Raw genomic sequence first — 11,667 nt, forward strand, 5'->3', positions numbered from 1 at the left:
TCCTCCGAGATGGGCTCAGGCTGGGCCCATCTCGGAGGAGCGGCTGCGGTGGGGCGGGGAAGAGGCGGCAGCAGTGCGGCAGCATCGCCTGCTCTGCTCCGCCTCTGGGGTGGAATCGGAGAAGGGGAAGGTGGAGGGAAGGAAGGCATTTAAAAAGTTGTGAGGTCCCTTTAAGTGTGATGGACAGAACTCCCTTTGGAGTTCAATTGTGCTTGTCACACCCTTGCTCCTAGCTCCACCCCAGTGTCTCCTGGCTCCACCCCCAAAGTCTCCTGGCTCCACCCCCAAAGTCCCCAGATATTTCTGGAATTGGACTTGGCAACCCTAGTTAAAACAAATGTAGTATTATAGAAGCTCCATTTTCTTCCAGCTCAGAATGTCAATGTTCATTTTGGTTCAAACCCACCTCTTCGCAGCACTTTGGCCACAGCCTCATGGACATCTTTGTTCCTGAGGGTGTAAATGATAGGATTGAGGAAAGGGGTGACCACCACATAAAATAAGGCAATGTTTTTGTCACGGTCTGAGGAAGTCTCTGATCGGGGAACCACATATGTAAAAATGACAATTCCATAGAACACTGTAACTACAATGAGGTGGGAAGCACACGTGGAGAAGGCTTTGCGCAATCCAGTGACTGACCGCATTTTCAGCACAGAGAGGACAATGACGACATAGGAGGTCAGAACAACAATAACAGCAATCAGGATGCCAAACCCAGCCAGCACTAAAACAATTGTCTGAGTGATGTGGGTGTCATCACAGGCGAGTTTCAAAACTAACGGCATCTCACACAGGAAGTGGTCGATACAGTTGGGACCACAGTACGCATGGCAAAACGTGCACCCCACATATATTGCACCAAAAATGAAGCCTGCTGCCCAGCAACTGGATGCAAGTTGCATCTGATGCCACCTGTCCATGGCAATTGGATACAGCAAAGGTTGGCAAATGGCCAGGTAACGATCATAGGCCATGATGGCCAGCAGAAGGCACTCAGCAGCACCAAAAGACAAGTAGCCAAACAACTGGGCAGCACAGCGGCTGTAGGAGATGACTCCATTCCCAGCCAAGAGGTGAGCCAGCATTTGGGGCTCTGTGCTGGTGACGTAGCAGATCTCTAGGCCTGAGAGGTGCATCAGGAAGTAGTACATGGGGGTTTGGAGGCAGGAGTCAAACTGTACCAGCAGGATGACCACCATGTTTCCCATAATGGTAAGTAAGTAGATGAGAAGGAGCACTACAAAGAGTAGAAGCTGAGTCTTTCGTTGACTGGAGAATCCCACCAAGATGAATTCTGTGATTGAAGTGAGGTTCTCAGCAATCATTGTGGTCTCCTGCCTGTGGAAATAAGGACATAAGAGAGGGAAAGTGGCATTTCTTGAGATTAGGTAATATATATATTTTTAAAGACATACTTTTGTCCCTGCCAGACTCAAGGAAGCACAGAAGAAGCTCAACAAATTCAGTATTGTGATATGTCCCCATAGAACTAATACCCTCTACTCAAATCTGACAGGCAACATAGTGTAGTAGTTTGGGTGTCAGACTGGGAACTTTTAGACACAGGTTCAGGTCTCCCCTCTGATACGGAAGTTTGGTGGGTGACATGGAGCCAATCACACCCTCTAGTGTAAGCTATCTCATAGGGTCCTCAAACAGTGGGCAGAAGAACAATGAAGGGCAGATTTCAGTACCCATAAACAAACAAAGTTCTCAAAACCCATGTTTCTATGTTTTAACCATGGTCAACTGTGATGAACAGCAGAAATATGCATGCTAAGGACCATTGAGTAACAGCTAATAGAACTCACTCTCATTGGTAGGCTGCTTCGAACTGTCAAAGAAGAGTGGTAGTTAGGCAGTTGGAAAAGTCAGTTATGGAGCTGAGAGGAATTGAAGACTGGCTGGAGAAGAGAGCAGAGGTCTTTTGGAGATGCTCTCTAGACTGTGATAAAATTCACAAGGCAGAGTCTGATGCCAAGCCCATGAAGCGGGGTTTTAAATATTAGAGACTCTTGTGAGAGACTGCTCTCAAAAGTGAAGACCAGTCTCTGTATTTGTTAATCAAATAAACACCTAAAGGGGAAAACAGCCCCTTTGGAAGCTAAATGTCCAAAGGGGGGGAAAGACTGAAAGGCTGGCAGATCAGGCTTTGTAAGAGGCATTTTGAGGGGACTGTATAAGGTCCTCAAAAGGTGTCCACAAGCCCAGGTTACTAGTTTGAAGGGGCAGATAGTATTGATCGTGCCAAGAGGACAAGGTCTAGTGCGGAGACCTTGGTCTTCTACCCATAGGGACAAAGCTTAGCGCACTCAAGTTTGTGGGAAACTGTGAAAGGAAAACCTTAACCAGAAATATAGTCCAGTCATAAAAAGTTAAACCAGTGACATTTGTGAAACCCTGAGAGAAAGTTAAACAACTTTAAGGGAAACACTGTATCAGGTAAAGCCAGTTACCTCAGCAGATGTTTTGTGTGCAAGTTTACTTCTGTTCAATCCTAAACACCTGTGTATATACCAATACCCTTCCCTGCCAGTTTGTTTTAGTAAACCAATTTTTGTTTAATCCATCCCTATGCCTACTGAGTCATTTCCTGGGACATAAATTTTGAATACAGAAGCAACGACAGGGGGATCGACTTTAGTGGAGTGCTGGTTATATCAGCCATGCCCCTTGACATCAACTTTCAATGGTTTCCCTTAGCCCTCTTGCTCCCAGGGTGATCAGTTCTTGCTAAACTGAATTTCTTTCTTCCAGCATGCATGACAATATTACAAAGCAGAGATATGGGCAAGACGGATATGGGCAAGACAATATTACAAAGCAGAGATATGGGCAAGACGGAGGAATTATCTTAACTATACCTCCAAATCTTTTTTTTTTTAAATCTCTAAGGTGCTACTGCCCTGACCTGAATGGCCCAGATTACTTTTTTTTTTTTTCAGATCTCAAAAGGTAAGTAGGATCAGCCCTGGTCAGCATTTAAAGGGAGACCACTGAGAAAGTTCAGGGTCGCTACACAGAGGTAGGCAATGGCAAACCACCTCTAAACGTCTCTTGCCTTCAGAACCCTTGGTCGGCTGCGACTTTAAGGCATTTTCTACCACTAAATGGGCTTTAATCTGGATAGTCCACTTACTTTAATCCAGACGATCTACTGCAGATCAACACACCTCCCCTCTTGACGTGCCTTAACTAACATTTAATTAATTCATCTGTAACATTTTCGATAGATTAACATTAGCTTCACACAGCACTTCCAACACCACTTCAAATCATGCATTCACACAGACATCAGGGAGTGTCCCAGCCTCCTCCATCCTGTGCAAATCAATTTCCCTCAGGTTGGGTATAACCTTACCTTTGTGCTTTCCCCAGGTTTTCCATGATATCGAAGAAAGAGATTTTCATGTCACTGGTTTCAGTAATATGCAACCATGGCCAGATGGAATAAAGAAAGCTTTTTGATGCAAAGTGTTTAAAGGAAACTTGTTTGAATAACAATGATTTCTGAACTCATAGGCATACCCATAAAAACTAGCCACATTCCGATTCAGTTTCCTCTCCGTTTTCTTAATTCTGAGTGACAACATAAATCAAAGTAGAGTTTTTTTCCCAGTATCTACCTCCTGAGGTCCCTTAACTGGAGATGCCACTGATGAAACTTGGGGTCTTCTTGATGCAAAACTGATACCCTATCATAGAAATGTCTCCTTACTTGGACCATCCATGCAAAATCCATGTCATCTTTCCTATGAGGTCCTTGCTGGTTTGAAAGACCTGTCTGTGGTATCCAAAATATTATCTGGTTTGTTCCTCTACTATGAGAATGGTGTTTCCATGTGTTAAGACAGCAATAATGACCTAGAATTAATTACCCACTCGTATCCCCAAAACAGAGAGAAACTATTATGTTACAGACCCAGAGCACGTTGCTTTATTTCCCACTGCTGGAGATCAGAGTCTCTGTAAGGAGAGACGGAAGTCATGATGGCCAATTTTGCCAAGGAGATTCTGTCCTCTCAGGATGAGAGAGCTAGAAACCTAACCGAATCCTAACCGGAACCCTAACCCTAAAGCAGACCAACACAGCTATCCATGAAAGTAAGGGCTTTATGTCTGAAGAAGTGTGCATGCACACGAAAGCTTACGTTCTGAATAAAACTAAGTTGGTGTTAAAGGTGCAATCGACTCCTATTTTATTCTACTGCTTCAGACCAACACGGCTGCCTATTTGGATCTATCTTAAAAGTAAGGCTGAGAGAAAAGCAGAACCAGGCAAGTATTCTATAGTTTGACTGGCAGCCGCTTCCCAATACTACAAGGGGATGAGCTTCCTTGTACTAAAAACACTCAAGGTCCTTTGAGAGTCATACAAAGCCTATTCATCAAATGCTAAGTTGTACGCTACTTTAGTGTCTGTTCCCGTCAGTAATGTCGAATGCCTTCTGAGACGAGGGTCAACACAGGCTAGCTACTTGCTAACTACCCTCTGGATTAGAAGACCAACAGCATGGTGAGTGTTTTTTTTTTCACCATCTGATCACAGAGGTTTGAAGACTCAGGAAGATAATAAAGACTTCAGCTGTATTCCACAGGGACTGCTGTGCTCCCTTTGGGCCTATTAATAATTTGCTATTTGTTTCTTTGTTCCAGAAGCCCCTAATGGAACAAAAACAAGAAAGGAGCGATGCTGTCGGTGCAATCCTGCCAAGTTACAGAGTCTAATGCCATTTATGTCACTTGGGCTAGTTTGGGTGACTCTGCACAGGATTGAGATGAAAATTGCCCAGGTTGTTTTGGGGGGTTATATAGCAATTGGCTTCTTGGGTCATGAAATACATTGCAATGAGTTTTTGATCCACTGCTCATGGAAAGAGAAACACTACAGACGAATCGCATTGAATGATTGTATTTATGAGGAGGAAGCTGAGATCTGAGCATTACCCAGCTCAGGTCCCCAGTAGCTGTTTAAAGGGCACTTGGTGTAATTAGTAGACTGATGAAAGCCACCAAGCAATACACCGTCTTTCAATTTGCAAAAATATATCTTACAAGAGTTGTGTACAACACAAATTAAACGATACAATAATGATAAAGGTCGGCGGTGCTAAGACCTTTTAAAGTGACAGAAACCCCAAAGGGGTAAAAAAAACCCCCTTTTCTCCATATGAATAGATATAAGTCCAAACTTGGAAACAGTCCAACTGGAATTCACAAAATGGGCGCTCCTGAGGAACGTAGCTTCAACTTAGCCGCTTTCTTAAAAGATGTCTCTCTAGATTTTGATGACCTTTCAATTCTTTCTTCAGTTTAACGGCTCAATTATTCAAGAACCCCATGCTACATTCTCTAATCACAGCATCAAGCTTCTCATTTCAGTGTGAACATCAGGGACGTGTGGCCTAATATGCAAAGGAGTTCCTGCTACAAAAAAAGACCTGCTTGGGAGAATGTTCCACCAGGCTGGAAGCAGAGTCAAAAAAGGCTCTGGCTCTGGTTGAGGCTAAGATGTCTTTTGGGACCATCAACAGATGCTGATCTCCTAAGCGTAAGGCTCTCTGGGGGACATATTGGGAGAGACAGGGACATCTCTGCATACGGGGCCCTCTATTAGAGTTCCCCCCTCATATAACCATTCTTGCCACCATACAAAGTTAGCCTTCTGAAGTCTGCCCGCCTCCAAAGACTTGCTTGAGAGTGAATCCAATTGAATGTAGAAAGAGCTGCTTCTGATTAAATTTGCCTAAGATTGCACAATTAACAGCAAAATTCCAGCACTCTGCACCTGTCGCCAATCATTTTGTTTCGAGAAAAGTGTCCCCTGCTGAAAGCAACGGCATGGGGACTTCTGAAAGTTAGTCTTGGGTGTAGGGCCGGTGCGTGGGAGTAGGCAAAGCAGGCAGTTGCCTAGGGCGCCACCTGGCCTAGGGGGCATCACTGGGCGCCCCCTCTCTGACACATGACTCTGGCTCCTGACCACTGTCACTGTCACCGTCTCCTCACCCATCACCAAGCTGCCTTCAACAAAACCAAGCCACCTGCCTCTCCCCAATGTGTGAATTGGCCTCCTACCTCATCCTATCCCACCACCCTCCTTCCTGGTGTGGTTGGCGAGCACTTATTCTCACAATTTTTTTATAACTTAACACATTTAAAAAATAATAATAAAATTAAAAATCACTAAATTAAAAAAGTGAAAAGTTTGGCTCTCTTCACCTAGGGTGATTCACCTAGGGTGCCAGAAAGCCTAGCACCGTCCCTGCTTGGGTGGGTTGTATGTAGTGCTTTACCCAGGGGTGTGGAAATGCCTTCAATATAGCCAAAGAGCTCCTTGCTTTGCATTGCTTCAGGTGGTAGAAACTGCTGTAAAGTCTCAGCTGACTTGCAGCGACCGCTTGGGGGTTTCAAGGAAAGAGCCACTCGTGTGTGATTTACTGTCACCTGTCTCTGTGTTGAAATCAGGGTGCTTTTTTTTTTTTAGCAGGAACTCCTTTGCATATTAGGCCACACCCAGGGCTCTTTTTCTAGCAGGAACTCCTCTGCGTATTAGGCCACACACCCCTAATGTAGCCAATCACCCTGAAGCTTACAGCAGGCCCTGTACTAAGAACCCTCTAAGCTCTTGGAGGATTGGCTACATCGGGGAGGCATGGCCTAATATTCAGAGGAGCTCCTGCAAAAAAAAGAGCCCTGGCCACACCCCTCTCATGTAGCCAGTCTCCTAAGAGCTTGCAGGGCTCTTCTTACAGGACCTGGTCAGGGCTTATATTACATGACCACATGGAAAATGACCCAGGTGGGCAGCCGTGTTGATCTGAAGCAATGGGACAAAGTTGGAGTCCAGGAGCACCTTTAAGACCAACAAAGTTTTATTGACAATGGAAGCTTTTGTATGCTAGAAGCACAGTCCATCAGAAAATAGGATGGAATGGAAAGGAGGCCTACATAATAGAGAGAGTGGGCAGTGAATGAGTATGCAAAGTAGTGGAAATGTTTTTAGCAGGTTAAGAGACTCACAAGTTGGAGTCTGATGATTGCTAGATTGTGTTGACTGTGTAGAAACAACAGCAAAGGCAACAAACATCAGAAATGGAGATTTTATTTATTTTTATTCTGTTTGATTTATAGCCCACCCTTTCCCGAATGGGCTCTAAGCGGGTAACAACAAACAATAATGCAAAGTTGAAATCAGATTCTTATGAAAAAATAATTACCGTTTTTGCACACAGCTTACCTCGCAGTCACAATCCTGTTCCTTCCGCAGCGTCTGTCGGATTTCCCACCATCTGTGCCGGAGTTACAGGAAGTGCCGCGGCTTTTGCGTAGCAAACGTAAACTGGGTTTTAGCAGTTTACGTTTGCTACGCAAAAGACACAGCACCTCCTGTAACTTCGGCACAGAGGGTGGGAAATCCGACCGGACGCTGCGGTGGGAACAGGATTGTGACTGCGAGGTTATCTGTGTGAGAAAACGGTCAATGTAACAGTCTAAAAACAAAGCCAGAATCCATCCCTCTGCCGACTGTTGTTGCTGGTTCTGCCTGCCATGGACCACATTGGTGGTCTCTCCACCAGCCGCAATAGGTAGGGGGAAATAGCCCTGGAATAAGCTAAGCAGAATGGCTTCTGAAGCATGACCATTGACAATCAAGGGTCTTGGCCAAGCTGCACTGACAGAGGAGCAGTGCTGGGCATGCCTTGGTTCTGGCCACTTGCGGCCCACAAGGAAATCTCCCTAAAATGTAAATTCCCTGTCCGCATGGAGGCCAGATGCCACTGGACCCATGTGGAGATTGCTTTTCCACAAGCATAATCAGTTCAAACTCTGAATGCACAAAACAGTTTGATAAGAAACTAAAATCCTCTGAAAACAGCCACTACCACATCTAACTCACACCTCTTCCTATAAGGCTTGTATTTTTAAAAAGTTATTTGATGTAAAATTCTGAAATCTATTTAATTATTTCCGCAGGGCTTTTTTTCCCCCTGGGATAACACAGTGGAAAGGAGTTCTGGAACCTCTTCGTGGAGACAAAATGCTAAAAAAAAAAAGTTTAAAAATTCATGAGGGGCACCCATATTTTTCTCCTTTGTTTCCCTCTTAAGAGTTCCGGCATCTCTTTTTCCAGAAAAAAAGCCCTACATTTCAATATTCTGTCTCCTTCCTACCTCGTTCTACTATATGTGTGGAAGCTGATCTTGTCTTACAGTCAACACTCATTTTGATTCAAATCTACCTCTTCTAAGTGCTCTGGCGACGGCCTCATGGACATCCTTGTTCCTGAGGGTGTAAATGATAGGGTTGAGGAAAGGGGTGATCACCACATAAAACAAGGCAATATTTTTGTCACGGTCTGAGAAAGTCTCTGATCGTGGAATCACATATGTAACAATATCAGTTCCATAGAACACGGTAACTACGATGAGGTGGGAAGCACATGTGGAAAGGGCTTTGTGCAATCCAGTGACTGACCGCATTTGTAACACGGAGAACAGAATGACCACGTAGGAGGTCAGAACAATAACGATAGTAATCAAGATGCCTACCCCAGCCAATACAAAAATAATTGTCTGAGTGACGTGGGTATCATCACAGGCAAGTTTCAGAACTGATGGCATCTCACAGATGAAGTGGTTGATACGGTTGGGACCACAGTAGGAGTGGCGAAAGGTGCACCCCACATATATTGCACCCCCAAGGAAGCCTCCTGCCCAGCAACTGGAGGCAAGGTACATCTGACGCCACCTGTCCATGACAACAGGATACAGCAGAGGTTGACAGATGGCCAGGTAACGGTCATAGGCCATGACGGCCAGCAGAAAGCACTCAGCAGCACCAAAACACAAGTAGCCAAACAGCTGGGCAGCACAACAAGTGTAGGAGATGACTCCATTCCCAGCCAAGAGGTGAGCCAGCATCTGGGGCTCTGTGCTGGTGACATAGCAGATCTCTAGGCTAGAGAGGTGCATGAGGAAGTAGTACATGGGTGATTGGAGGTGGGTATCAAACCATACCAGCAGGATGACCACCAGGTTTCCCAGGATGGTGAGTGAGTAGGTGAGAAGGACCGCTACAAAGAGTAGAAGCTGAGTCTTTCGTTGACTAGAAAGTCCCACCAAGATAAATTCTGTGATTGAGGTGAGGTTCTTAATATCCATTGTGGCCTTCTACCTGTGGAAATAAGAACACCAGAGAGTGAATGTGGCATTTCTTGAGATTAGGTCTGTTTTTTTTTTTCAAAGGGACACTGTTTTGTCCCTGCCAAACTCAAGGAAGCACATAAGAAGCTCAACAAATTCAGCATTGTTATATAAGTCCCCAAAGTAGTCATACTCTCTACATAAATCTCCATGATTCTAACAGGCAACGTTTTATAGTCATTTGATTGTCAGGCTGGGATCTTTGAGACCCATGTTAGGGTCTCCCCACTGCCATAGAAGCTTGCTGGGTGACCTTGTGCCAAATGACACACTCACTCCATTTAAGTTGCCTCACAGGGTCCTTAAATGGTGGGCAGAAGAACAATGAAGGGCAGATTTCAGCCCCCATAAACAAACAAACAGATTTCTCAAAAGCCTGCTCTAACCATGGTTGACTTTCCAAATATACAAAGAAACCATAGTTTCCCTCAGCTCTGTTGCTCCCAGGGCAATCAATTCTTGCTAAATTCAATCTGTCTTTTGGTATGCATGATAATGTTACAAAGACAGAGGAACGGCGGGGGTTGACACAGGAATTCCCCTCCCCCAAAAATCTTCTTGGGGTCTAAGGTGCTTCTGCCCTGACCTGGATGACCCAGACTAGTAAAATCTTGTCAGATCTCAGAAGTTAAGCAGAGTCAGCCATGCCTAGTATTTGGGTGGGAGACCATGAAGAAGGTTCAGGGTTGCTACGCAGAGTCAGACAATGGAAAACCACCTCTATACATCCCACGCATTTAGAACACTCAGTTGGCTGCAACTGGGAAGACAGAGAAGTGGGGAAAACACAGGAATTACCTCAACTAAACCCCACCCACTGACCCCCAAATCTTTTTCATCTCTAAGGTGCTTCTGCCTTGACCTGGATGACTGAGACTAGCATGATCTTCTCAGATCTCAGAAGTTAAGCAGAGACAGCCATGCCTAGTATTTGGATGAGAGACCATGCAGAAAGTGGAAGGCAATGGGAAACCACCTCTGAACATCCCTTGCCTTCAGAAACTTTGGTTGGCTGTGACTTGGAAGGACTTTCCACCGCAAAGGTCCAACTGGAACTGAATCCAGATGTCCTACTGCAGACCAACACAGCTGCCCTCTGAAGCTGCCTTAACCAATATTCAATTAATTTACTTGAAACACTGCCATCAGATTAACACAAACTGTGCCTTCAAACAGCACTTCAGATCATGCATTCACACAGACATCACGGAGTGAGTTGTCCCAGCTTCCCCCTTACTGTGCAAATCAGTTTCCCTCAGGTTGAGCATAATCTTACCCAGGACTTTTTTGGAGCAGGAACGCAGTTCTGGCTGGCTTGGCATCAGGGGGTGTGACTTAATATGCAAATTAATTTCTGCTGGGCTTTCTCTACAAAAAAGCCCCATGTGAAACAATGGTAACATCAGGGAGTGTGGCCTAAAATGCAAATGAGTTCATGCTGGGCTTTTTCTACCAAAAAAAATCTTACCTTTGTGCTTTCCCCAGGTTTTCCTTGACATCCAAGATGGAGATTTCCATGTAAGTGGTTTGAGTAACCTGCGACAATGGCCGGATGGGATTAAGAAAGCTTTTTGATACAAGGGTGTTTTAATGCTCAGGGGGGAACTCACTAGATTGTCAAACATAAAAAAATTAGTTATATTCTGAACCAGTTTCCTCCAGTGTTCCCTCTAAGCTGAGTTAGTGTGAGCTAGCTCACAGATTTTTAGCCTCCAGTTCACACATTTTTGTCCTAGCTCAGGAAAAATGGTCCCAGAGCAAAATGATTTTTGCAGCAACTCAAACTTTCATGCCAGTAGTTCACAAAGTAGAATTTTTGCTCACAAGACTCTGCAGCTTAGAGGGAACATTGGTTTCCTCTCACTTCTCTCAATTCTGAGTGACATCAAAGTAGGGATTTTTCCCAGGACCTGCTTCCTGAGGTCCCTTAGCTGGATGGAATTTGGGGTGATACTCTGCCATCTGGATCTCTCCTTCCCTGGATCTTCTAGCCAAAACCTATGTCATCTCTCCTATGAGGTCCCTGCTTCTTAGTAAGACCCGTCTGTGGTAAACTTGCTTCTTGATGCAAGGTGTTTAATGGTAAGGAGGAAACTCATTTGATTGATAATGTTTTCCAAACACAGATGCACAAACATAAAAAAATTGCCATATTCCAAATCACTTTTCTCTCACTGTTCTCAATTTTTGAGTGACAACAGAAATCGAAGTAGAGGTTTCTGCCAGTACCTACTTCCTGAGATTCTGTAACTGGTAATGCCACTCATGGAACTTGGGATATCCTCGATGTAAAAAAGATACTCAATCACCAAGATATCTCCTTACCTGGATCATCCAGGCAAAACCTATGCCATCTTTCCTATGAGGTCCTTGCTTCTTTGAAAGTCCTCTCTGAATATCAACTGGTTTGTTCCTCTGCTATGAGAACTCTGTTTCCTTGTCTTACAACAGCGCAAATGAC

The 11,667-nt window shown here is 44.7% G+C and overlaps 2 protein-coding genes across 2 annotated transcripts; both read right to left on the reverse strand.

Annotated features, from left to right (window-relative positions):
- Window positions 1-386: 386 nt before the first annotated feature.
- On the reverse strand, window positions 387-1,328 carry LOC132583208 (olfactory receptor 5V1-like). Its single transcript, XM_060254876.1, has one exon. The coding sequence runs from the start codon at window positions 1,326-1,328 to the stop codon at window positions 387-389; it is 942 nt and encodes a 313-aa protein (XP_060110859.1).
- Window positions 1,329-8,222: 6,894 nt separating this feature from the next.
- LOC132583209 (olfactory receptor 2D2-like) lies at window positions 8,223-9,164 on the reverse strand. The gene has a single exon (XM_060254877.1). It carries the CDS (start codon window positions 9,162-9,164, stop codon window positions 8,223-8,225), a length of 942 nt encoding a protein of 313 aa, XP_060110860.1.
- Window positions 9,165-11,667: the final 2,503 nt, after the last annotated feature.

The sequence above is a fragment of the Heteronotia binoei genome, chromosome 15, assembly GCF_032191835.1.
Source record: "Heteronotia binoei isolate CCM8104 ecotype False Entrance Well chromosome 15, APGP_CSIRO_Hbin_v1, whole genome shotgun sequence".
NCBI classification, from domain to species: domain Eukaryota; kingdom Metazoa; phylum Chordata; class Lepidosauria; order Squamata; family Gekkonidae; genus Heteronotia; species Heteronotia binoei.

What these genes read in the sequence shown, in the direction of transcription:
- LOC132583208 (XM_060254876.1), bottom strand. Translation starts at nt 1,328, where the DNA reads ATGATTGCTGAGAACCTCACTTCAATCACAGAATTCATCTTGGTGGGA.
- LOC132583209 (XM_060254877.1), bottom strand. Translation starts at nt 9,164, where the DNA reads ATGGATATTAAGAACCTCACCTCAATCACAGAATTTATCTTGGTGGGA.